The 26,250-nt window shown below is 38.8% G+C and overlaps 3 protein-coding genes across 3 annotated transcripts; 1 reads left to right on the forward strand and 2 right to left on the reverse strand.

Moving 5' to 3' along the window:
• Nucleotides 1-1,160: 1,160 nt before the first annotated feature.
• cgref1 (cell growth regulator with EF-hand domain 1) lies at nt 1,161-6,619 on the forward strand. The gene is made up of 7 exons (XM_063881795.1): nt 1,161-1,392; nt 2,287-2,395; nt 2,716-2,790; nt 3,675-3,748; nt 4,306-4,430; nt 4,618-4,719; nt 5,152-6,619. Exons 1-7 carry the CDS (start codon nt 1,383-1,385, stop codon nt 5,461-5,463), a joined length of 807 nt encoding a protein of 268 aa, XP_063737865.1. The 5' UTR covers nt 1,161-1,382; the 3' UTR covers nt 5,464-6,619.
• A 939-nt stretch (nt 6,620-7,558) lies between these two features.
• Nucleotides 7,559-15,861, reverse strand: adpgk2 (ADP-dependent glucokinase 2). Its single transcript, XM_063881794.1, has 7 exons — nt 15,619-15,861; nt 13,321-13,480; nt 11,595-11,785; nt 11,295-11,391; nt 10,965-11,101; nt 10,633-10,769; nt 7,559-10,314 (listed from the first exon to the last, which is right to left on the reverse strand). Exons 1-7 carry the CDS (start codon nt 15,812-15,814, stop codon nt 9,766-9,768), a joined length of 1,467 nt encoding a protein of 488 aa, XP_063737864.1. The 5' UTR covers nt 15,815-15,861; the 3' UTR covers nt 7,559-9,765.
• Nucleotides 15,862-17,096: 1,235 nt separating this feature from the next.
• ctsba (cathepsin Ba) lies at nt 17,097-25,272 on the reverse strand. Its single transcript, XM_063881448.1, has 11 exons — nt 25,106-25,272; nt 21,643-21,769; nt 21,477-21,562; nt 21,126-21,240; nt 20,704-20,819; nt 20,100-20,185; nt 19,352-19,498; nt 18,796-18,912; nt 18,478-18,606; nt 18,115-18,196; nt 17,097-17,790 (listed from the first exon to the last, which is right to left on the reverse strand). Exons 2-10 carry the CDS (start codon nt 21,763-21,765, stop codon nt 18,123-18,125), a joined length of 993 nt encoding a protein of 330 aa, XP_063737518.1. The 5' UTR covers nt 21,766-21,769; nt 25,106-25,272; the 3' UTR covers nt 17,097-17,790; nt 18,115-18,122.
• Between the last annotated feature and the right edge of the window lie 978 nt (nt 25,273-26,250).

The following is a 26,250-nucleotide window of genomic DNA, read 5'->3' on the forward strand; positions in this document are numbered from 1 at the left end:
ACGACGATTACACTGTGCAGCTATGACATAATACTGGGTAATTTACTGTGTGAGTGTGTGTGTGTGTGTGTGTGTGTGTGTGTGTGTGTGTGTGTGTGTGTGTGTGTGTGTGTGTGTGTGTGTGTGTGTGTGTGTGTGCTAATCTAAAGTAGCAACTTTAACTCAAGTCGTGAACCAAGGAAACACGTCACAGGTTTTGTAAACATAGAAATGGACAATTTTACTCAAAGTTTTCATTTCATTTCATCTCTATGTTTAGGAAACGGTAAGTGGATTAATCCGTTGTGTACATTACTTCTGAATAAACAACTTGGACAAAAAAGAAAAGACAACTGATTTTAGTCTTTGTGAGAAAGTAAAGTTAGGAGATAATAACTACCTGTTTTTAATCGAGTGTATTCGAGTTCTTTAGATGTGAGTATGTTGTGACTTACTACAGTAACCATCAGATTGAATTAGAGTAACAGAGACATCTTGTGGATAAAAACGTGCGGTGCAAACTCTTCCTTTGAGTGTACCTGTGAAAAAAAGACGCAAATACTTCATGTCACACAATGGATTTACCAATTAGGCATTTGTATTTGCAATATAATATTGTTTGCTCTCTCTCTCTCTCTCTCTCTCTCTCTCTCTCTCTCTCTCTCTCTCTCTCTCTCTCTCTCTCTCTCTCTCTGTTTAACTGGATGTGAATATTTAAAATGTTATTAATTTCACACGATAATATTTCGCAACATTTCTTTGTTATGTTACATTATTATCAGTGATATTCTTGTTATCACTATCATATTATAATTATTATTAGCATTACAATTATGTTGCAATAATTATATAATTATATAATTGAATAATAATAATAAAAATAATGATAGCTAGTAAAAGTTTCTCATATATGCTGTGGAGTATAGTGAACAATATTTGCCTCAGTAGTGGATCAAAAATAAGCAGCATAATTAGGAAAAGTTGATTAAAAGTTGCCTATCTCAGTACTTACTCTATGTATCGAACAGGGCTAGAATACACTCACTCAGTTGCTCTGCTCCAATGTAGCTGGCCTGCAGCTCACAATATGAACCACAGCTGTGAGCACTTTAAAACGCTCCTCGCGCACTACCGGAATCTGTGTGTGGGTGAGGACGTGGCGGAAACCCTAGAGAGGAGCGCACTGAATATGCTGTATGCAGACGGAAGATAGAAAGGAGCACAAAGAGGGTCCGCCTGCGCAAACTCACTGACACGACTGTTGTTCCACGTGGCCCCTGTGATTGACCAAAACACTTGCGCAGTGCAGACCCGGAGGCGCGCGAGCAGGGCGGTGCAGGGCAGAGGTTCTCCAGATGTGAACCTTTAACCTGCCCGGAATAAAGCTTCACAGTACATCAACTATGAAGATGGGTAAGTTCTTAACGACTGAACAAAGATTTAAAGTAACACGGCTTGTGTTTATCTGAATTATTACTATCACTAAACGAGGGTTTCAATACGCGTATGTTACTTCAGCTTACATATATTTAAGTAGGGCTACATTTCAATGAATGCGTACTCTCTTTCACCGATACTCTTTCACGCCACAACTTGACATGCTTTTATGTTCTCTTTTATTTGATTTAGGGCTGTAATGTCAAAGCAGGAAGACACTGATTATCAGAAAGCATCAGTGTGTGTTATGTTACTGTGCTCCACTTCAGGCTGTGATAGTGCTGCAGTGAGGTGGTGAGGGTCCTGAGTGTGAGCCTCGCTTTGTTAGCATCACTGCTACTTCACATAGCCGCTAGCCGGTTTGTCATACAGGGTGAAGTCAATTGGCAGGGCAGGTTTCTCTTTTGCCCAAAATACAGAATACTCTTCCATAAGCTGTAAGAGATGCAGACTTTGTTAAAATATTTTTGATTCTTCTTTTTTTTTTTTTATCAATGTGCTAAGCTTTAAACACATGGAGAGGTTTTAATTGATTTAAGCATTATGTCCCTTGATGTCCACTGTCTTTGTATCTGCAACACAGTTAAACATTTATTCAATAAGTGGTTTCTGTCTGCAGGGAGTACAGTAGGTGTCACATGTAGATAGACTATTTGACACAGCCAATAACACAAAAGGCTACCTCTGATATTACCCTATGTCTTAAAGAAGGAGTATCGGTTTATTTTAGTGTTGTTGTAGTATTTTCCATCCATCAAAATATTAATTTTGGTCATGTTTTATCAGTAAATCTATGACTTCCTGATGGCGTCTTCTCACTGAATTTTGTGCAGATGTGATGTGAGGTAATAACATGGTTGTGTGTTGTAGGTGTGTTCATGGAGTCTCACCTGGGCAGGTCTGCCCCATGTGTCTTGTCCCTGTCCCTGCTTCTCATACAGCTGTGCCAGGCTGCACCGGGTCAACCTGGGACACAAAGGTTACTCCATCTCTCTTAATAAACGGTTGCCTTTATTCACACTTTCCAAAACACAACATGTTTTGTCTTTCAAGTCAATATAATACAGATATTTTCAAGTATACATTTTTTTACTTTTTCCACTTTTTTATGGTCAAAACACTTAAATTTGCACAACATTACCAACAGTTGCAATTTCGGAATGGACATCGTTACATATGATGCTGGATATTTGAAGTCGACCTTTGGCAAAACATGACCAGCGGTGAATGTTTCTGTTATTAATGCCAGCAAAGGAAAACAGGAAACATTTATTTGAATCCTTATTTGTTTATCTTCAGGGAGGAAGCAGTCGATGCCCACCCCCCTTTAGTAGCGCTAGCCAATCCCTTTGGCTCTGGAGAAGAGGAACGCAGGTGAATGAAACAAAATGATGACGTTTCACACACACATGATACACTTTGTAATTATAAGACTGCTGTTAAGTGCTTTCTTATAAAGGGAGAGATTGATGTCGCCCCTAAGTAGAAAGTAGTATGCCACTTCAAATGCATCCTGAAAGTAAAAAATAAAACATTTTCAGAGGATGTTTCAATATATCTCACACAGAATTAAGATATTAACAGTCATGCATTGTTGATAATAGTGTGACTACTGATCCAAATGTGTTTAACCTGCAGTCAGCTGTAGTGGACTGTAGCTGCTGTCTTGTCACTCTGTGGACTTTGTCTGCTGTGTTGTGCTAATGATGTGGCCTGCACCATAAACTGATAAGATTACACGTGCAATTACGCTGCTTTATGTTGTCATTAAGAAACACTTCTTCTTTTTAGAAAGATGTAAGTTACAGGTCAAATTAGTTGCAAATACAATGGCTTACCCTGTACAGTAGTCTGAACTGACCACTAATGAGACAGGTTTGATTTAATCAGGTGGGTTTGTATTAAGTAATTAGGCAGTGTGTTTACGACTTATACTACAGCCGGTATCCACAAATTCTGCACTTTTTGACGGGGAGATTTACATTACTAAGTTGCTGCAGTGTTGAACATATCTGTGGTTTAAAATGTTTCTACTGTGAAGCATCATTTTTAAAGAGAACAAAACATGGTATTGCTGAGCTACTTTCCATGTAAACAAACACAATCTGAAAGGGTCACAACTACAAAATGACAACAATAATAACAATAACACTGAGATCTCACCCGCAAAGAGTCAGGGTTGAACAAATCTATCCCCTCAGTGTTAAATCTTGTCTCTAAATGATTCACTGATTCATTGATGTCCACTCTTTGCACAGATTCCTGCAAAGTTACGTTCAATCCAGTCTGAAGGAAGACCAAGGAGGACCAGAAATCCGCACCTGGGAGCAAGGTAGACAATCCCACCTACGGATTTAACCCTCATCATCATCATCACCAAACATAAATGCTCTTAGTATACAGAAATCAGTTTTAATGAAAATACTGAGCATTTCTGAGGTAGAGCTGCTACAGTAGACGACTGATTGATTATTAAATCAACGCAAAGCTAATTACCAATTAATTTGATAATCGAAAAGTCAGATTTTATTGTGAAAATATGTCTTTTAGAATCGCAGATATTAGCTTATTTCCTGCTTTCTCTGTTTCATGATATTGAATTGAATGTCTTTGGGTTTTGAAGTGACAACACAAGACTTTTAAAGAAATCATCTTATATTTTGACAAAATAGAATTGACTTTTTCCCCGCTGTGTTTTTATTGACAAAATGATTAATTGAATAATCTAGTAAATAGTGTGATGAGCAGATAATGCACAAGGTGTCCAAAACAATCATATAAAGGTTACTGAAGTTGTGTTAGTGTGTGTACAATATGAGTTGTATAACTGCAGAGGACATCACGTGTGTGTTTGGTATTAACCGTCAGTCTTCTCCTGCTTTGTCTCAGAGGTGTTCTTCCTGTTTCGTCTTTATGACTTTGACCGCAGTGAGCTCCTGGATGGCTTGGAGATGATGAAACTACTTTCAGTCTACAACTCCCATCATACACCTGGAAAGCAGACCAATGAACTGGTGAGGAAGAGCGGCCATCTTGTACATATCCAACACTTTCAAACTGTTTAAGCCTGTTTATCTGACCTAGTGTGTTTGTATTCTTGTGTGTGTGTGTGTGTGTGTGTGTGTGTGTGTGTGTGTGTGTGTGTGTGTGTGTGTGTGTGTGTGTGTGTGTGTGTGTGTGTGTGTGTGTGTGTGTGTACAGGTGGTGTCAATGGTAGATTTTTTACTCCAGACTCAGGACATAAACCAGGATGGCCTGTTGGCCCCGTCGGAGCTGCTGTCTCCCTCATTACCTCACAAACAGGTACGGCACATTCTGTATACTTAATGTAACATAGTAAGGTGAGGGAGTACACCGAAAATAAAGTCTCATGATTTTAAGGATACGTTTTCAGGTTTTACCACAAATGAACGGATTACAGCTGCCTTGATTAGTTAATTCATAAAATAATTGCAAACTACTTAGTTATTTTTCATGCAAATACAGCAGAATGCTGTTTCAGCTTTTCAGATATTGTCTCATTTGTTTTATATTAATTAACTTATAGACTTTAAAGATCAAAAACTTGTTTGATTATTATTTTTTAATTGACAGAATATAAATATAGGGTGGTTGCAGCCCCAGGTAGTTTTACATTTTAATTCTGAATTTCATTATGCGTTATTAAGCTGTATTCTTTCCTCAGCATTATTTTTGGTAGACTGCAGTAACATTAACTCAAGTTTTCCTCCACAGGACTCCAGCAACAACAAAGCACCTCACCAGGACGAGCAGGAGGAGGAACAAAAGGTGGCAGCTGAGGAGAAGCTGTCAAACCAGAAGACTGACAAGGAGGAGGAGGCAGGACGAGCCGAGCAAGGAGAGCAGGCTCATCAGGAGTTGCTGCTTCAAGATGAAGACAAACATCAACAGGAAGTAAAGAAAGAGGAAGAGGAGCTCATAAATCAAGTGGACAAACAGCAAGGACAACAAATCCCAGAAGCCCAAGCAGCAGAACATGGGCAGCACCACCAAGTACCCGTCCATCAGGGACAACCAGAGATGTGAACGCATACAAACTGTGGATAGTTTCTATTGAAAAAATACCTAAAAACACTGAGAGGACTTCTAATCTTATCCCTACACCTTATCTTTATCTTGATTACAATATGTGATACACACATCCAATTCAATTGAAAGATTAACACATAGATGGTTGATACATGAGGAAATAAGAATCCAAAATCTCTTCAAAACGAGATACGTAGGCTAGCATATGTGTAATACAACCAAACAAGTACACAACCATGTTAAAAAAAGTAGCAGCACAATGAAAGTACGTATACCAACAACCAAATATAACCGTTATACAAAGTAAAAGTATCTGTTATAAAGAGAAATGTATTGAAAATGTCCCGCTCACTGCATTTGTTTTCTACAGTGAGCAAAAATGACTTAGTTATGAAGAGCTGAAAAAGGGAGAAAACGACTACATTTAAAAAAGCAATATGATGTATATAAGTCAAACAGAAGCCATCCCTAATTGATAAAGTACTTTTGAATATTTGTTTATTTTCCATGCAAAGTGAAACCGTTGTTCATCTTTTTTAAATAATTTGAAAAGCACAAGATGTGTATTTTGTTTTATTCACTTGTATTTATTTAGTTTTTCTAGCATACCTGAAAGAAGAAGCATGTATTTAACGTTCATGTGTTTGTCTTTATAGAAACAGCTTTTCATGAACGCACTGTTTGGCCTTATTATGTCCGAGCCATGCCAGGGTTTGCACCCAGACTGTTGTTTAGTTACACTGCTCTCTATTACACACAGTTTAGCAAGTGTGCTAAGACACACTCTGATTTGCCATGAAATTAAATCTGGTCTTCCTTTGGAATTTCTCAATGATTTATTAATTTACTGAATAAAATGAGGCCATTTAGGCAGTCAAGTCTTTTTGGAATGCACTAGTGTATATCTAGTGAGCGTTTTGTTTTGATGATTTAATGTGCCTGAAGGAGTTGGAAACCATAAAATCAGTAAAGGTTAGGTGGTTAGAAAGTCCCCATTAAAATTACATTAGTGATTATCTGCAATGCAAAGTCTATCTGAGAACTTGACATGTGTTTTCAGTATGAACAACAACGTGTTCAAATGTTGTCTGTTCACTCTTTCAACCCATTTATGAATTGATACAGCTGAAGAAAATAAAGGAAACATTTCATTGCTTTGCTCCATTTTAATTTAGGAGGGGAATCGCACATCTGGCTAGTTTTTTTGCAGCTAGGTGAGTAAAACAAGTCGTAACACGTCTCTCAGTTAGCTCAGCACCATTATCCTCTGTCTTCACACGTGACACTAGGTAAATAGTGTGGTCTAACATTTTCCAGGGAGATTAACACCATCATATTTTCCTTCAATCTGGTTCCACAATCGGGTAGATGTTTAAAACCAAATGACTGACTCACTTTAATGAGTCTCGAAATTGTTGTTACATTTAATAGATATTAGGCAGTATTTCACCGCTGAGTTGTGTCTACAAATCTGCAACGACGATGACGGTACACTTATTAACCATTCATCTTTAAATAAAACATCAGACTTCTTTAAATAATGTATGCCACTTCTTTTAAACTTGTGCTTTCATGTGCCTGAAGCTGCTGAGGGGGTCCTTATACTCTGCAGTAATGGCAGTTTTTCACATCTCTAAAAATAATTTAAAATAGTCAAGGATTCAAACCCTCAGCTGCAGGGTACAGGCCTGCCAATATACAAAGTTAAAGTTAAACCGACAGAAAGGATTAATAAAGAAACTCTCTGTACCTCTATTGAGAATCGTCCTTATTTGCCGATTACATGTAGGCACAGTGGTGGTATCATAAGCAGGACATCTGTTCATTGGACAAGATGTTTGGATAGCATGTGCAGCCAATGCACAAAACAAAACATGAAGTGTGTTTAGCATTGGAGTGTTAGGAGAGAAACCGCCCTCATCATGGCGAGATGTGATGTTGTGACGAAGAAGCCATGATGTGATGATCCCATTTAACTCGTTCACAATAAATGTAACAACTCAAGTGATTGATTGTCCAAAATATTATTTGAAACTGCAGTTTGAAGATGGACGTGAAACATGATCCCAAGTATGAAAAAATAACAAAGCAATGAGTGTTTTATCAGCGTTTTATCTCAGGTGATTCTGCATTGAATAGTTAACATGCATTAAGAAGTTACACACAGCTTTGGATGACAGGACTTATCTGAAGCTTTGATATGATATGGTAGCAAACACAAGAAGTTCCCTATCTGAAAATGAATGCATGCTGAAGTTCTGCTTTAAAGTAATTAATTTCACAGTAAAAACATGACCCACTACTCACTTCCAATCACTCAATCAAGACAAAGAAATTAAAACATAAGACTGCAGGTATAAAGAAAGTCTGTATTAAACATTCCTTTATCCCTAAACACCAAAAGTCCAAACAGAATAAGGCTCATTTACGGTTTAGCATAAATAAAACGCCATCCATGAGTAGTGTTGACATACAGATCCACTTGTGAAGATACTTATTGAACTTGGTCTGTGGAGGAATGCGTTATATGGACGTAGTGTGAACCATTATTCCCATTTCAGTCAGACACAGCTTCAAAGGAAAGTCATTTCTACTCTGAAGAGAGTCGAATGGGAGGTCAATTAGAGACAGGGGCCCCTTCTATTTATGCCAAAATGTCACAGGTTAAGGGGATTAATGGTGAGGTACACCAAAGCTTGAGATCAACTTTATGATTTAAATAAAACTACAACTAGAGAGGAGGCTGTGTCACTGTATGCAGCATTATAATATGAGAAGTGTCTACCAGTAATGCCTCCTATCAGGGGCAGTCCACACTGGTTATTTGGTCTTTAAAAAACATAAATAAACACAAGAAGATATATGAAAGATGATAAGAAGTGTGTCAAAGTATCAACGAAAAGAGGAAAGGGGAGAAACATAAATAGCATGGAGGTAGAGAGGAGGTCTTTGACATCATTTCCAGCTACCAACAGTGGTCTTGTTTTTGCATTGGTACACTGCAACATAAGAATGACATCAACAATTAATCAAAACACCCCCAACGAGAACGCACATTTTTCACATATATCAGGAAGGACAGGAGGCGATAACCTCTCCAGCTTTCTTATTTTAAGTCCTAAAACAAGATAGGAGAGACAGGAGGCTTCTCATTAAAAGGGAGACCTTTAAAGGAGACATATTAAAGTGATTTTCATATTTGTACTTTAGGTTCATACCAGAACATCTTTATGTGCTTCATGTTTTAAATTAGGGCAGGTTCATTCTAATGACCCTGCTTGCAGTCTAGGAAGTGGAGCCAAATATAAATGGCTTGTTGAGTCCTTTGTTTTCTGATGTAGGAAGGACACAATAACTCTCCAGATGTAAGCGTTTTTCACGATATTCCCCTTTAGATCAGGTAGCTTAATTTTCAGCCTCAGGTTGAAACTGCATATGCTGCAAGGCAGGAGTGGTCAACACCCCGTTGGAAATTAGGTTTTAAGGAGGAGACATCTGAGAAAAGTGCTTCCAAGAAAAAGAAGATTTAGCGTAAAGTCACTTTTTACACAAGTGTGTTGCATAGTGAAGTCAAAGGTTTAAATAACAAAGAAGAGTTATCCTGTTTAAGTTGTGTAGCTTTATCAGCTCCAATCCTTGTATTTTATGGACTTTAACAAAACCTCATCACTCTACTTCATCCGGACTGAAGACAAGTCTTGTAAGGCCTTTGGGAAGTAGAGCAGGAGAGGAGTCAGATGATGGGCAGCGAGGACTTAACAAAGACGTTGGGTATGCTGAATTATAGCAGGGCATTGTGTCTTCTAAAGTTTTAGTTATAACAAATAATCTGGATGCAAAAGGGATTTGCACTCAGGCAGAGGCAGCGTACAAATATTATTATATGTACAAAACGTCAATAAAAGAAACACCAAACCAGCGATGGTGCACTCCAACTAATGTAAACTCACAACACACCTAACTGAGAATTAACTGCAGTCAATTTACTAAATTGAAATGTTTGACTTCACCTTTTTTTATCTGCATCCACCTAAAAACAGAGCTCATATTTTTGAAACCTGGAGATCACACCTGATTAATAACCCCTGAACCCATCATGTGACTCCTACAAATGATATTCACTGTTCCCATTGGTCCACCAGCAGCTGCCAGGGCAACAACATTAGCCTGATACATTTTACAATCAGTACCCATGTTTGCCGGGTACTTTGTATCACACCTAGATCAAGTTTCCAGGGTCACATTGTTTGCCAACAAGTGGAAAGCACTACACACAGATAGACAATACAGTGTCCTTCTCTAGATCTGCAGCACCAGGCCGGCGGCTGAGATGTTGTCCCCTCCGCCTGCAGTTTGGTAAACCTCAGTGCACACCAGCACCGGCGCTACACAGATCTCGTAGTCCTCCTCGTCCCAGCAGCTGACGGGCCGGGTCTCCTGCAGAGGGATCCGCTGGCTGCCCTCCCGCCGGCTCACAGAGAAGGAGTCGTCCATGATGAGCCTGGCCTTGCTGGGGTCAATGTCATCAGAGCCGCAGACGTGGCGGTTCGCCGTGAGAGACGCCTTGGCGGTGGCAGACATGGTGTTCTTCCACTTGGAGCCGTGTGTCACAATCATGGCCTGAAAGGCGAGCGTGTGGACGTGGAGCCGAGTCAGCGGCTTCGCTTTAGCACTGTTCGTGTCGCTGCCTTCCTTTGAGCGAAGGTTCACGATGCGATACACCTCCCTCATCTGGTCGAGGACGGTGGCGACACGGGGGTTTGGGTCTGACAACACGGTGATGTTGGAGCCTTTCAGCAGACTGAGCAGGTTGGGGAGCTCCTGTTCATTCATCCCTAAAGAGTCGGCCTGGGGAGAGAATTAAATGACTGAATGCCTTTAACTGAGCTGTGCATCTTCTTATGATACCTTCAAATGGGGTCCGAACTTCATGTTTCAACAGCATTGTTTTTGTTGGTTATATTTCATCACTTTTGTTTACTAAATGCGTAGAAATGTATTCAACACATTTGACTAAGCAAATTCAGTTTCAAACACCTTTTACCTTTTTATTATTTCCCTTTTTTTGGGATGAAGATTTTATTTTGATAACCCTGTGTTTGTTAATTGTACTAACATGTTAAGTAATGTTTTGATTTGAAAAGTTGAACATGCAGTCGTACATACATGAGGAATGACGTAGTGAAGAAGTTCCTCCATTATACTCTCTTCTACAAAACTAGCCATCTCAAAGTGGACTCCAATCGTAGGAGACGAGGAGGAGAGGAGGTTGGCGAGGCGGGAGAGGAGAGCCTCCCGCTCACCTGGAATTAAAAAAACAACAACTTACAAAAAGGAAAGAAATGCAGACAACGCGTACCCAAACAGGCTGGCAGCAGAAAAGGTGAAGCACTTTAACAATTTAGCTGTGTAGCACAATGTAGCAGGAGGAACTTATTCTGAGTCTATATCCTATATTGTTCCATCCCTTTTCACCATATTCCTCTTATTCCGCTTACCTGACTGGAAGGGGAAGTTATCCATCATTTGAAGCCCACCCACCACCAGCAGATCAGGGTCAAAGCCTTTGAGTTTCTCTGCAAATGCAGCCATGGAGTCCAAGTAGGGGTTATGGTCATCGCTGTGGACGATATATCTACAGGGGCAAAATAAGTGAGCTTCAAATACTGCAGAGGTTTGAAGTAACACACACAGGTTCTGATGCTGACAACATCGATCCATTTCAGTCTACTGTGCATGATGGAATGTGTCTCTGGTTTCAATACTCTCACATATACAGTTCCCTCCAGCTTCCCAAAGTGTCTACCGAACGCATCTCTAACACATACCTGTTGGCTCGACGCGATGTATATTGACCCCAGCTAGCCCCAGACGGATACTCCAGGATCAGATGAATGTCTGGCTCTTCAACTATGTTCCCTGCCACTGGAAACACGGAGGTAGTTCAGTACAGGGTCATAGAAGTGAAGGACACAGGGTCGGTTAAGTACACATAAGGGGAAAGTGTACTGTGTGTGTGTGTGTGTGTGTGTGTGTGTGTGTGTGTGTGTGTGTGTGTGTGTGTGTGTGTGTGTGTGTGTGTGTGTGTGTGTGTGTGTGTGTGTGTGTGTGTGTGTGTGTGTGTATACCTGTAATGTGTTCAGACAGGACATCAATAAAATCGGGGCTGAAACTTCCCCCTAGCAATATATCACAGCCCTCGGTTGCCATGCGTCCCGCCATTACCGGGGCATTGCCGCCTATTGCCCATCTGTTGCCGGGTAAGTCACGGGACGCTTCCACCAGCTCGCTGAAGAGGGTGTCGTTCAGCACAAAACGCCTGCGAGACAAACAAAACAATAAGTCAAAAAAAATTGAAACTTGAAAGTGCTAAAAGAAATTCCTTTCAAAACTTCATTTCTTTCTTTTCATGTTGTTTTAGTTTAGATGCAATTTGTGGAAGATTGTGAATTCCCACTGCTTTTTAAATAATTGTTTAAATAAATGTGCCTTGCCCAAAGAAATTAAACCTGAGAAACCTGTTATCCCAGGTAGGTTGGACAACATGTGAATCTGAAGATCTGTGAAAAAATTAGGAGCAAAGCCAATATATCCCAAAAAGAAGACGATTTAAACTCCTCTTCAAACTTGACAGTGTTTAGGAGATACAGGAAGTGGCTTTCCTTGTTGCCATGAGACACCTGACACTATGTAAGCACTGTGGCATCCTTGTGATAATACCTGAAATATTTCTGCCCAGTCATTGTGAGTGCTACATAAAGCCATCACATGGAAAATAAAAAGAAGCATGAGTCATGTGCATGGAGCTTCATGGTACAGTATGCTTGCTTTTTGATTACATGAGCCTTTATCTGGTTATACCTATTGTTTCTCTGGCTTATATTTTCATGCTTATGCGTGTATACATTTTTCTATCTTTCTGCAGACCATTATTCCCTTTCATCTATTGAAATGACATAGAGACAGAAGCGAAACCGAAGTAAAAGCTAAGCACAGCAAATAAAACTATCACACACGTGGTTTGGCCTGCTCTAAACTTGGCAGAGACACCCAATAATTTCTCCTTTGCACCGATCAAGTTTCTGTCTTTTTTGGCTGAAGTGCCTACAAATGATAGGTTTTAAAATTATCAAATTCCACAAGAAACCAGGCAGGAATGAGGCAAGAGAAATAACTCTAAATTTGAGCTAAAAGAAGCCTGCTTTTCCCTCACACACGCATGCCCTTGCCCATTCTGTCCCTAATGATTTGTAAGCATGTTGCCTTTAGGTGTTATTTCAAGACAATGAACAAGGGCTCACAGCAGGCTCAGCCAAAACAGATGAAGAGAGGGGAAATGAGTTCAATGGCATAAAAAAAATGAACACTTTAGTGGCTGATCAAAAGCAACACACAGAGCAATTCACATAAGCACTGAAGTAGTCTATCTAGTAAGTCTATTTTATGCTAAAACTAGATGACCAGGAGAGCAAATAGCGTGTTTGATTGTACTTATTTATATGTATGCGTATATGGACCTTACAAATGTACACATTCATGTGATAGTTTGTGAAAGATCATATGAGGTAAACAGACTGAGTCAGGGGAACAGCAGCCCGAGGCGTGCAGCCCAACTTGTCTTAATCCTGACAAAGTATCTATCTACCTCATGTTCCCCCTCCTTCTTATTCATTTAGAATTTAATTATTAGACATGTTTTAGTAAAAATGCACTTGGAAAAAAGTGAGCGCCTTGAAAAATGAGACTCAGATAGTGAGTGTTTGCTGTCGGGGGTTTTTATGTATATTTTCTGTTGTCAAAAACTAGCCTTTTTTACTTCACTTTCATCAAGAATTATATAAATGTTGAACTTACTCGGCAGCAGCTCCCGGTGCAAAGAAGTAGGCAAAGCTCTGAGCCAGCTGCACTTCATTTTCTATGAGGTCATGATGCAGGGGCTGGTCTGTGTGAGCGAGGCCAATCTTATTCAGCAACGAAACCCCGTCCACTATCAGGTCAACACAGCCTCCAAAACCTGTGGGTGAGAGAGAAGGGTAGAAAACGAAAGAAAGAGATATTAGTGTTTCATAATAATCAAATAAAACATGCCCAGAAGCAGGTATTAAACTCATGTGTTGGGCTAAAATGAAGAAGATTATGCAATGGCCTACACTGTCTTTTAGACACCAAAGCTTCAAGGATAAGTCGACTTATCGCTAAATGAAATAGAGAGAAAAATAAGGAAAATGTTGATAAACAATAAATTCACAAAATATTGTTTTCAGACTCTTAAAAAAAATGCTAATTATGTATTTGCTCGTTTATAAATCATAGTAAACATCTAAATGGGTTAAATAGCTTTAATAAATATATTTGGGTTTTGGACAGATAAAGCAAGAAGACATCTCTGTGGACATAGAGGGAGTGGGATGGACATTTTTCACTAGTTTCTGACATGTTATTAACAAAACCATTAATCTAGAAGATGATAGACACATTAATAATATGCGAGTTGCACGTACAGCAGTGCGCAGCTTGAGTAAACTGAGCATGTCCTCACATGCAGCTGCTGTGCTTTGGGCTGCATAATTTTTCTGCCACCATGGCAGGTCAAATGATCCGACACATCGATACAGTTTCAGCTGAAGAGTCATCAACGCATAGCTTTCATCGACAATATTTTCTGTCAAGTCAGAACCAAGGCCAATACGCTTTGCAACAAAACCCAGACAGCCTGGCTATGTAGGCAAGCTGTTAGAAAAGGCAATGGAAAAAGTTAGTTTGACTTGAATCAACATTTGAATTTAAATATTTAAATTAGTCTGACTGGAGCTTAACTTCCTGCTGCTTTGTTTGCTTTGCTCTTTCAATGCTCTTAGCTACCTACAACCATCTGCTATTCCCTTGAAATAATTAGCAAATTGTGCTGATCATTTGGCTCAAGAACATAAACAAGGAGACCTGTTTATATTATTTGGCCACATGGTCAGCACAATTTGCATATTTACTGATTTGGTTGAAAGTCAAAAGGCCAGTATGTGTATATCATTTTGGAACCACCTAATTTCAAAACGTTATCATGATTATACACTGATACAATGAGATTCAATTGTGAATAATAACAATGTAAGCGATGTGACTGCGTGGCTAAGCATGTTGAACTGGGTAAAGGTTGGACTGATATGGGGATTCTGTTGTGTGTTAGTAACAAGGCTCAAAGGACTAGATTTTAGGATTAGATCGGGATAGTCAAAGACAGGCCAGCATGCAAATGGAGTTGTTTGCTGTAAACTATCTTAAGTAGTTTGTCAGGTGAAGAATTTCAACAATGTTGGTGGATAGAGGACCTCTGAACTGTGGCCTGATGTTTAAAAGCGCTGATCATTAATGGTCACCCCTCTGTAACCTCCTAATGCTTCCAAACTACAGTCAACATACAACAATAAGTCTGTCATTTGCTGACAAACCTCCACATATTAACCAAAAAAAAGGGAAATGCGTAGCTAGGTTGCTTCATAGTGTATGTTCCCAGGGTCCTATGCCGCCTAGCTCAATATAGTTTACGCATTAAGGAGATCTTTCAAATCATTTTATGTTTCCGAATTGTTTAAAATTCCCTAGATGAAATATCCAACACGTGTCCCTGGGTTAATGTGTCCAAATCACCCAAACATAGCTTAAAGCCCACTGATGTTATACTTCCTAACAACAAATGTGTTACCTTTAGACTTTGACATCTTAAGCTTAACTGATTCTTAACATGTAAAGTGCATATGAAACATCAACTTCGCTTTCCATCATTTCCATAATTGCCAATCTTTTACAATAAGGAAAACCTGGAAACCTAGGAATGACCCCCTTAGCAAATGTTTACCCTAATGTCATTCAGTGGTGTAAGGTAGTACATTTACTCAAGTACATTTTGACTACAGGACATTTATTTGTAACATAGTATTCCTACACTCATCTAGTTGTACTTTTACTCTACTTTGTATTTGTGTTGTCCTGCTATGTTAAAGAGCATTTCATTTTTCGTTATTTAATATGGAGCATAACCAGCTATTTTGCATACTATTCATTTTAGACATAATTGATTATTAGCCGATAAACTCCGTATTTAGACTCTAATTGATGTTTGGCTAGGCAGCGTTAGCTAACATCACCTGCACTTACCCACTGCCACTTTAGGTCGGGCCACGTTGTTCACTCCGACTTTGCCTTCAGCCCGGAGCAGAGAGGACAGGACGGTGTCCAGCCGGTCGTCCAGTACTTCATCCTGGGGTGACCGGAACCAGACGGCCAAAAGAATCACAAACAGGGACACAACAGGCCCATATTTCATCCACGAAGTCCTTCCTTCTCTCTCCATCGCTCGCTGTCTTACTAGATCCGGTTGCTCACACCGCTGGTTAAAGAACAAGCGGTGCGTTGAGGAGTTTGATCGTTTTACTGGTCGGAGTGTCCCGGATGTAACCTAACTATGCGGCTACTAGCAGGATCCTTAATTTCTGTAATTGATTCAAAACGTCACAACTTCAACTGGGTTTCATTATCTGTGAATAACTTATTTATATGATCTATTTGTAAAGAAAGCTTATTTTTTTGTGATATCTCGTTTACTCAAGCACCGATGACGGTTTGTCATGGGAATAGGCCTGTGTACAAAACAAACAACTCTTATTGTAGTATGAAGGGGGAGTGTTTGTTTTCGCTGACAGCAAGGCGGAAGTGAGTGCATTATGCAGACATTCAAATAGAGCGTAAATAAAATATGCCAGAGGGGCAACCGCAGAAGTTGAGCAAAACAGTCAAAAATAAACACATACATAGGATAGAAACGGTAAATACACAGAGGAATGTTTTATCCGCAATCGCCAATGTTTTATTTAAATGCTTTACAGGCACCCCATGGCCCCTTTTAATATGTTGTTGCAGTTAATGTTTGTTTATATAAAGTTTGTTAAATGTCAAAGTAAAAGGAAGGGTCTTTTGGCTTATACACTTCAAATCTACGTGAATATAATGCATCCACATTTTCTAAATATGTAATATAATTATATACAAGTTAATTACAATGCAGTCCTTTTTGAAACATTTAACCATTTTAAGAAATACTTACAATGCCAGACAAGATGCAGGTTTAAGGTCGAGCAGTGCGAAAAGTCAAATTGATATACATCATCCTTAAACTTCTTGAGAAAATGCTTTGCAGGGTAAAACTTGTGTATGACTTTAAAAGGAAGATGTTTTAATTACAAATATGATCAAACAAAGTGATGACAAAATATATGATCTTTTTAAACGTTTTAACTGTAAGAGTGTTAGCAGCACAGTAAGTCCATAAAGTAGAAACACCTTTGGTACTGTAGGTTGTAACAGAATTGGCAATGAATGAATGTTTGTCCCAAAACTAAACACTAATTTACAGGAAATTAGGGTTACCTTCATTAATCTTTTTGGATTCAAATTTTAGATGCAACAAACACACTTTTTTTTAAACAATCAGGATAGTTTGGATTTTATTTTAAATTATAGATAACTGCTTGACCCACATATTCTTGGTGATTCAACCCCATCAGGGATGCAAATCATTCAGATAAAGAAAACAAAATGATTTAAAGCCAGCAAGCACATTAAAGAGTAACAACACATTCAGAACCAAATATTGTTTTCTTTATTCCAGAACATACAGTTGGTTGCCAATATTTTAGAGCCAATAGTTAGACAATGAAAACATCCCATTATCAATAACCAATTTTAAAAAAGACAACTGATACTTAAAATGTAAAAACACTAAAAGGCAACAATCATAAGGAGTTCTTCCTAACATTATGGAGTGGCATTGAGATAATATGTTGAATACAAATATCAAAGTATGAAAGGCAGCTTATTGGAACTTCTTTCAATCATGGGCTGAATTGCTGAAGATGCCAAACACTTCCACTAGTGCCAGATAAAAATGTGAATATAAGGGGACAAAAACATTTCTAAAACAGCGAAAGTTTGCTCCAAATCACCTGAGACAAAATTAATTAAAAATATTTTTTGATTTCACTTGCTGTAAGAAGTGAAGAAGAAAAAAGACCCTACCACAACAACCCCATCACAAAAAACACCTTCAATCAAAGAATGCTCATTTGTGCTCAGTCACATACTCCTCCTGCTGCTAGTCCACCTAAATGAGGTGAAGGTCTCTGTGTGGTGTCAAAAGAAAGCCACATGCCATGTGGGCAAGTTGTTCAGTTGGCGTCTTCTAATAAAATGGACTAAAAGCTGGGAAATAAGTTATACTTGAGAGCTCAGGGTCTCTTTTGTGATCATGTAATGGAAACTGCAGCCCAAAGCCTGCAAGAGACAAAAAACACAGTCAGGATGGCAGACAAAGTATTAAACTTGTTTAGGATTTCATAAACACAACAACGTCTCATACTTGAACAGGAACAAATGGGTTGGTAAACCATCAATCAACCAAGGTCTTTGAGGTTCATGCACCAATACAAATCCATGTACCACTATTTAGAATTATGGAGGTTGCAACAGAGCAGAGTTCTACTGTAAAAGGACTTGGTAAAACAGACACATTTGTCTGAAGCCGCTTTGAGCACTGGGAAAAGCACTATATAAACATTATGTATTCATTTTGATACAAGACGATTTTAGTTGTCTTACCTTAGCTTTTACTTCGGAATCCCAGCCACAACCCCAGACTCAATACCACAGTGATCAGATCCACGCAGGATTTTGAAGAATCCTAAAAACAGAAACATACCAGTGGTCAGTAAACAAAAATTGCATGTTTCCAAGTAGAATATTAGTATAGTATTATGACACTATGATATATGCTTTTGTCTCTCATACACAAGAGGTAGCTATACTCAGTACAAAAAGTTATACATAGTAATGAAATTGATTTACGATACAATTTACTTTATTGGCCCCAGAAGGAAGGAAGGCGGGATGAGGACATTTTTTTTTATCATACCAACATTAAACAATACAAGTTATAAGTATAAAACATGCATGTTTGCTCACCATTATCTCCCCAGTCAGTGTTCCAGGAGTTGGCGCAGAGCCAGTAGCGAACACCATCCTCCTCTCCCCAGCCCAGCATCTTGATGGCGTGGCCCCCCAAAGCAGGACCAGAGACATGCTGATACACACCTGGAGCCCGGAAAAAACAAAAAGCCAAGAAACAACAAACAGGGAAGGGTCAGCAAGAGTTTCAAATCACAAACAACATTTTACAGAATCAATCAGCAACATCTGCCTTCAGTGTTACCCTGTGCTCCAAGTACTCAGTTTCCATGTGTTTTTACTGCTTATAACTGTGTCTGATGCACATCATCTTACCAGTCTTGTACAGTGGGAAGTCTTCATAGACGGTAAAGGCTCCCTCTACTGGGCCGTTCTTGAATATCTCACTCTGAATCTGCTCCTCCTCCGACAGCACGCTGTAAGAAGATTTACCTGCAACACACTTTGAGTTAGTGTCCTGTGCATGCATGCATAAATACAAATGGGATGTTAATTTGAATGCACACTACATACAATGAGACTCATTTAAATGAGTCTGTTCACTATTCATACATACATCAACAGAACATTGTCATATCTACACTGTAGCTACTGTGCATGACAATAAATCTTATATCAAAACAACGTCTACAGAAACACTAAACCTTGAAAAAGGTAGGGTTCAGAGCAAAATAAAGGTACACGTTCATATTTGATTTATTCTTTAATAAACAACAAGTTAAAAGACACAAAGCTAATGTTAGTATTCTAAACTTACATTTATTTGATTTAATACCTTGGGACTGTGAGAAACAGCATTTTGATCGTTCTGTTTGTACACACAAATTGAAAGATTGACAATAAAGTTGACTTTGACTTCTGCCTCTCTTACCGAAGTGTTTGTCTGCTTTGTAGTCTGGTGTGTATCCAGTTTCACACTTGAAGACGCAATTGGGTGTATCGCCCTCCTCCCCAGTGCAGGAGGGTCTGCTGCCATTCACATGGTGTTCACAGGGGGGGATGGTGTAGGGCCGACAACCTGTAGCCATAAAGAGTAAAGTCTTGTTTAATATCTCATGGGACGTGGGTCTCCATATATGTCGTGTAAGATATGAAGGCGTTTATGCCCAGCAGGTTGTTTCATTGTATTCTCTGAAACACCAGAGGGCGTACAAAGTAAATATTCCAAGAAGTCAATGAGTGTTGCTGGCAAAACACTATAGACCAAACATGCAACTCCTCAATGCAGAGGAGGAATTGTAAAACCATATCAATTATACATAGGATATATTTTATCACCCTCAAGACAATCTAGGGTTGTTCTCTACAAGCAAAATTCTGATTCCCCGAACGCATTTTTATTGCAGTCAAAGGTTGATTAATAGAGAAATCTTCAACAGTTTTTCGCAAAGAAAGGTCAAAAGCACCACTTTAAACCTTATGATCACCAGAGATGGCTCAAACTTCTTGGAAGTAAGAAATTCAGCAAAAGAAGAAGAAAGAAACACAAACATCTATGACCAAAAAATGATCTACTGGAGAACCCTTAGTTGATTGAGACCAAAATGGACAATTAGTTGACTAATGCATAAAAGAAAGAAGTCAAGTATTTGAAACAATAGTTTAAAAAAAATAATCACCAATGTGGGAGTCATAGAGACCTCCAGAGACCAGACCCTGACTGGTCCAGAAGTCCCAGGCAGCTGAAGGGTAGCCACCATTACATCTGAAAAAAAGAAAAACCATTTACATGTTCCACTTCCATAGATAACGGCTATCACTCCCTGCTTCAAACTACAAACATTAGGGAGGCAACTTGCAAACTTTTCCCTCACCCAAGCTCACATCAGTACTGCAGCAGCTGATAATAAGAACTGATTCGTTAACAGAGCTCACTTTGAACCATATACCTGTATAGCTCAGTCTGTGGATGTCCTCTTTATGTACAGGGAGCTAACATAGGGGTGGATGTTTGTCCAGTAGATCAGTTCTGTCATGGCAGATACCTGATCCACTTAATAAGGTCAGTTTGGGTGTTGTTGGCATTTCTTCATATTGAACTGCATTCCTATAAATAAACACTTCTACCATTACATACCCAGTAATTCAAATTTCAGACCACATGTTTGCTACTGAGCTTCGAATTATGGGTCACATTAGTACAGTCGGTCACTACAAATCATTTACTGGGAACATCTCAAGACAAAAACGTAGTGAAACGCTTCACATGTTAGTGATGCTCACCCCATGCCACAGCTTTCGCAGCAGGTCAGCAGATCCTCGGAGGAGATCTCCACGCTGACCTTGGCGTTGCTGTGGATACACACACGGTCCGAGATGGCCTCTGCAGCGCCAAATGCCTGTATGCAGAAGATCCAAGAAATGTCACAGACTTTTCCACTTATTGGGACTAAGGGGTTACGGTTCATTTGCTGATTGCCAAGACCTTTAAAACAACTTTTTTTACAGCATTACCAGACAAACTATTTTAATCCGTTGAGCCACTTTATTTCCATTTTCTGGCAGTGTAATTAAAATAGAATTAAACTTGTGAATGCCCACATATAGTGTAGGTGTTAGTATGACCCTTCAACACAATAACAGCCTAAATCATAAATGACTGCCCTAAATAACCTGTTCATTTGAAAAGGTGTTAAACCTCTTACCCAGCAGGACCCACAGGAGCCCTGGTCTCTGATTTCCTTCAGGGTGGGACAGTTTGGCCACTGCTCTCTGGAGTCAAAGTTTGTAGGCAGCTTAATGTTTCCAGAGTACTGAACCCTGCAGAGGAAAACAGAGTCAGGTAGTCCTGCGCACTACAACTTACAGCTACAGTTGAAGCAGCCTTGATTAACTTTTCCATTTTATAGTGGACAGGTAGGGTAGGAGGGTTTGGTCTATACTGCTTGTAACGTACACAGTAGAATTAAGGGATGTACAACACTGCAAATATTAGTTTAAAATGGATGTAAAGCATAATGAAATACTAATGAAATGGTTTTACTAATGAGACTCACATGACGGGCAGTTTAGGTCCATCCAGCATAGTACCGCAGAGTCTCTTCACATGACTGTAGTCGGCAGTATGGAAGTTGTGACCAGCCTGCAGGAGAGGTGAGATTTATTCAAATAAAATTGTTTTTCTAGGTAAGCAAAGACTAATAAGAAGAAAAGAAAACTCACCGTCCAGGTAGTGTTGATCTTGTTGATGTAGTTGACCATCTCACTGGACAGTGGAGTGAGGCGGGGTCTGGCCAGGCTCACCGACAAGCTGGCAGCCAATAAAAGGAAGGCTGCACGCCACATTTTACTGAAAAATACAAAGGGAAGAGGAGAAGTTTGTTAAGGGCTTGAAAATGTATTGAAAGGTTATCAATATATAGGGTTAAATCCCAATTTTATATGGCAAAATACCACTCTGAGGTTACTACTGTCTGCAGAGACGTCCCGGTCAAATCCTATTCTACATACTCATTTATTTTTGAATTGTAAAGACTCTCCCCCCAAAAAAAAATTACAATCTACTGTTGCATTGCCAGTAAAAACAATCGCAATGGCAATCTCATTACATATATTATGATTTTAAATTAAGTAAGTAAGCACTACCATGATAACCTAAATCTTAAACAAAGAACTGTTTCATTTCGAACACCCATTTAGATTGTTCTCCTCAACCAATCACAGTGAAGGCTGTAGGCTTAAAGGAGAACCCTGCCTGACAAAGAAAGCTATAAGAACAAAAACATGAGCCTATCTAGCCTATCTAGAACAATGCGGAGAAAAGTTGTGCACGTTTGTAAATCAATACGATCCAATGATACGCCTTAACACACTCACAAACACTCCTCAAACCTCTGTTTAAAAATGACAAACAGTTGAGTAGACTTCATCAGTCTGGTTGCAGCTACAAGTGGAACATGAGCACACAGTGTACAGAGAGCAGAGAAAACCTCTTACTTTCAGTCATGCTTGACAAGTCTTTCCAAAGGTTAAACCCACTGCATCAGCAGGCATCTACAATAAACAGTTCCGTAATTTTCAGTTATACTTTCGAGTCATCACTAGGTTTCAGTTCCCATCTTAAAAAGCTATGGTATAAAAAAAATCCTCATTTCCGCAGAAAACACCCCCTGTGAATGTAAATGTATGCAGTCTTTTAGATGTTAGATAAAAGAATGGTGGAAATGGTCCAAGTTTGCTCTCAAAAGTACACATGAGAGGTGAAGTGCACTGGTGAGAAATGAAATCAGCTCCAGACAAGGACCCATTAGAAACCATAATGTAGGCTATTAAATAAAGGACATGGAATGTGCTGGCAAAGTGCTTCAAGTCCAGCAAAAATCAATACCAGTGCAGATAGGGAGTGACTTAACATGCAGCTTCAAACTCTTATAGAAAGAGGACAACAGATGAGGTTAGCCAAACAGTAGTAGATAACAAAATGATTTAGCTATAGAATAAAAACTGAAAAAAAGAATGCAGGAATTTTGTTTGAGACATTGAGATATTGTGTTCCTATATTAACATATTTTAATTCCAAGCAAGATTAGCAAACACGTCATTTGAAATCATTCTCATGCCAAACGAACATTTGATCTGGCAAACCAAAGTCTGTCCCTGTCACTAGCGCACCCGTTTAAGCCTGTTTTCGATTACTTAGAAAGAAAAAGAGGAACACAGAAAATATGAAACCAAAAGAAACTGGTATAATATCACATGACTGCAGCTAATGAAATATAATGAACAAAGTGTACACAGGGTGAAGTAAGACTGTGCATTCCCCTTTACAGAGTGAGATCTTAAACCACTTGTTTTTCTTTCTCTATAATCTAAACCAGGCTTGTGTGCTCAGCTTTCTTTAATACCATAAGCAACTGTTTATCTGATTATGTAGTGCAACAGAAATGGACAGTCTTTTTGTGGGCATTAGACGTGTATTATCTACTACTAGGTTGTGGTTACAGGTTGGTTGTAGGGACTTCAGGGTCATACATTTTTTCTAACTATATTGATGATCTGCAAAGTTCTTTTCTCTGGGCAAAATATATATTCAGCTTTGGGTTAATACAGAAATTCCATTGACAGGACATGTTTATCTTTTTAGATTATAGAGAAGTGGTTCAACCACACAAACATAACTGTTGTGCAGATAAAGCTTTTAGGTGTGATTTTGGGAAGTGGACTTTAGCCTTATGATCTGTCTGAAACAAAATCAGTCTCATGATGTTCAACAGTTATCATAGCACAACTCACAAAAGCAACATTACACTTGCTGAGTCCCAATCAAGACTGTCAACATTTTTGGAAGCCCCGCTTTGAGCTTGATGAGCAACTGCTGCTAACCAACAGCTTCCCTTAAAAAAGGTGAGGGGGAGTGAATTGTGGTAGATTTAAGTTATACAGGCAGAAATGGGTGAGTCAGAGCCAAAGCAAAACGGCATTTAATTTCCTCTCCACCTCCGATATTATATGTGGAACCAATGATCTTCACATGACGAGCCCTACAACACTCAGGGTTGAGTTGTCTTGTAGGAAAATGCTGATCACTATAGCTCTGAAGAGAAAAAACTTTAAACTCAAGCTGTGGGTGTTCAAATTAGAGGTACTCAGTTACTGTATGTGGGACAAAGCAATGTTCTGTTAAGTCTTCCTTCTTATATTATACAATTATCCCCCCCCCTCCCTAACAAATACCTGAAATTAGAGCCAGATTACTATACAAGTACATCATTAATTTTACCTGCACATGTAGATAATCAAGGCAACCCACAGTATGATAAATCTGTAACACTTTACAATCTATCTAGTTGTATTTGTATCACTTAATCTACTAACAGATTAAACAAATGAAGTGCAGAGGGCCTGCTGACTGAGAACAATGAAACCAATACTTGATTTACTCAATAGAGAAAAGGGTCCATGACAATGTTGCTTGTGATTGAAAATGTAAACACTTTTTCATGCCCCCCCCCCACCACCATTTACTTTTCAAAGTAGAGATGGTGTTTTAATTGAGTCCATATTTAAAAAAGGGACAACCTATTCCAGTTTCATAAACTTATGCCCCCCCCCTTTGATCCTCAGACATGTTAATACATCTGTAAAACAAGTCTCAGCAACTGTTGTTTGTCTAGTAGAAGCAGAGGACAGAATGGCTTCCAGCAGCTCTTACACAAACGTAGTTTCTTTTTACACTTCACTGTGTAAATGTGCCCGACAGTTTAGTGTTAGGTTTCATATTCATTTATACATCAGGTTTTAAGTTATTTCCGTTCTTTCTTTAAAGACATATGCTGCCTACACTATATTCCCCGAGCATGTGTCCTTTAATCATTAGATGTGTGTTAGCCACCGCCTTTCCATCTGTATCTTATCACCTCTGAACATGAAACCGAAATCAGGTCAGGCAGTCAACAACAGACATAAAGATACGACAACAAAACGGACATGTTTGTATGAAATGAGTCAGGTCACTGAACATATGTTTAGTTAGTTGTGTTTTGTTTTTTTACTAGATTAATCAAAGCGTTACATATTTAGCTAGGTTAGCAAATTGCTTACTCATCGTGTAAACAAACTGTAACTAACTGAACACCGGAAGTGTTAAAAAGCGGAGGACAAAGGGACAAGAAAATAGATAATTTACCTGTAGCTTGTGTGTCAGCTTTATGTGTGAACTTTAAATCTTCAGCTCCAGGTTCCTCCTCTTGTCTCTAGCTGGCTCAGGTTAAGAAACTGTGATTCATTAACGAGATGGTCCTCCTGTTTTATTTACTCCTGCTGGCACCACGTGATCCGGTCACATGAATGCAGCTCATGTGACTACCAGTAACGACTCTAAAAAGATGACTCCCGTTTTTGTTCCAATTTGTGGGTTTCTTGGGTGGGCGCTTTGTAAGATCATCAGAAAATATTTATTTACCGACAAATTATCTGAATCTGGATTCAGCTGGTAAAAACTAAATGACAAGAGAGCATTGTGGAGTAAAGCTGCATTACTTCAATCTGAACGCTTAGTGGTGCTGAACCACACTCTCTGAAAACACAAAAACAAATCTGATTTATTAAAAACTAAAAACGCTTGGATATTTATTTTGTTTGACTTTCCTGGAATCTAAGTTATGCTGGATTTCTGTAATTCTCTCCTATTTTTTTCAACCTTTTTATTTTCATTATAATTATTTTAGTACTAATCGTAGTAGCAATAGTGGTATTAGTAGTGGTGGAATAAGAATTATAAATATAAATATTATCATTATCATAAATTAAATGTATCTTCAATATAGTAGTCGACTTTAAAAAGGTATAAGGTAAGGTATAATGAGGTTAAATATATATGTATATACATATATATTTACCTATTAACACCCAATTTAAACTAAACAAAAATCTTGCAAATATGTATGTTTTATTTTAAAAGAAGACTGTTGAAGCACACCTTCGTTAATGTGATAGATATTTTACAAGAGCAATAATTTTACCATAAACTGAAGAATGTATTCTAGGTATAGTGAGAATATGATATTGCATTTACTTGTATTTCTCTGTTAATTTTTTAAGTTTTTTTTTAGTTTCATGCTGTCGATCCCTGACCACATAAAACATGCTGATCCCCCATGTGCTTTCTCTTCCCTTTAAGAGTCAGTCATTCGACCTTAAAAATGATGAGATGACAAAAATAGTGCAGCTCACCAACTTTAATTATAACTTTTACCAATAAAGTGACATATAAACAGATCCTTATTAAAGTGGGTTGCTCTTGTTGACCTGTGTGGTGAGCTGCTGCTTACT

This window comes from Eleginops maclovinus, chromosome 4, assembly GCF_036324505.1.
Source record: "Eleginops maclovinus isolate JMC-PN-2008 ecotype Puerto Natales chromosome 4, JC_Emac_rtc_rv5, whole genome shotgun sequence".
NCBI classification, from domain to species: Eukaryota; Metazoa; Chordata; class Actinopteri; order Perciformes; family Eleginopidae; genus Eleginops; species Eleginops maclovinus.

What these genes read in the sequence shown, in the direction of transcription:
- adpgk2 (XM_063881794.1), bottom strand. Translation starts at nt 15,814, where the DNA reads ATGGAGAGAGAAGGAAGGACTTCGTGGATGAAATATGGGCCTGTTGTG. An exon ending in ACATCGCGTCGAGCCAACAG is followed by an intron (nt 11,102 to 11,294) that starts GTATGTGTTAGA and finishes TTGCCCCTGTAG; the next exon opens with ATATATCGTCCACAGCGATG. An exon ending in TTCACTACGTCATTCCTCAT is followed by an intron (nt 10,315 to 10,632) that starts GTATGTACGACT and finishes TTCTCTCCCCAG; the next exon opens with GCCGACTCTTTAGGGATGAA.
- ctsba (XM_063881448.1), bottom strand. Translation starts at nt 21,765, where the DNA reads ATGTGGCGTGCAGCCTTCCTTTTATTGGCTGCCAGCTTGTCGGTGAGC. An exon ending in TGCGAAAGCTGTGGCATGGG is followed by an intron (nt 20,186 to 20,703) that starts GTGAGCATCACT and finishes TCTTTTTTTCAG; the next exon opens with ATGTAATGGTGGCTACCCTT. An exon ending in CTTCCCACTGTACAAGACTG is followed by an intron (nt 18,607 to 18,795) that starts GTAAGATGATGT and finishes TCCGGGCTCCAG; the next exon opens with GTGTGTATCAGCATGTCTCT.
- cgref1 (XM_063881795.1), top strand. An exon ending in GGTCAACCTGGGACACAAAG is followed by an intron (nt 2,396 to 2,715) that starts GTTACTCCATCT and finishes GTTTATCTTCAG; the next exon opens with GGAGGAAGCAGTCGATGCCC. An exon ending in AATCCGCACCTGGGAGCAAG is followed by an intron (nt 3,749 to 4,305) that starts GTAGACAATCCC and finishes GCTTTGTCTCAG; the next exon opens with AGGTGTTCTTCCTGTTTCGT.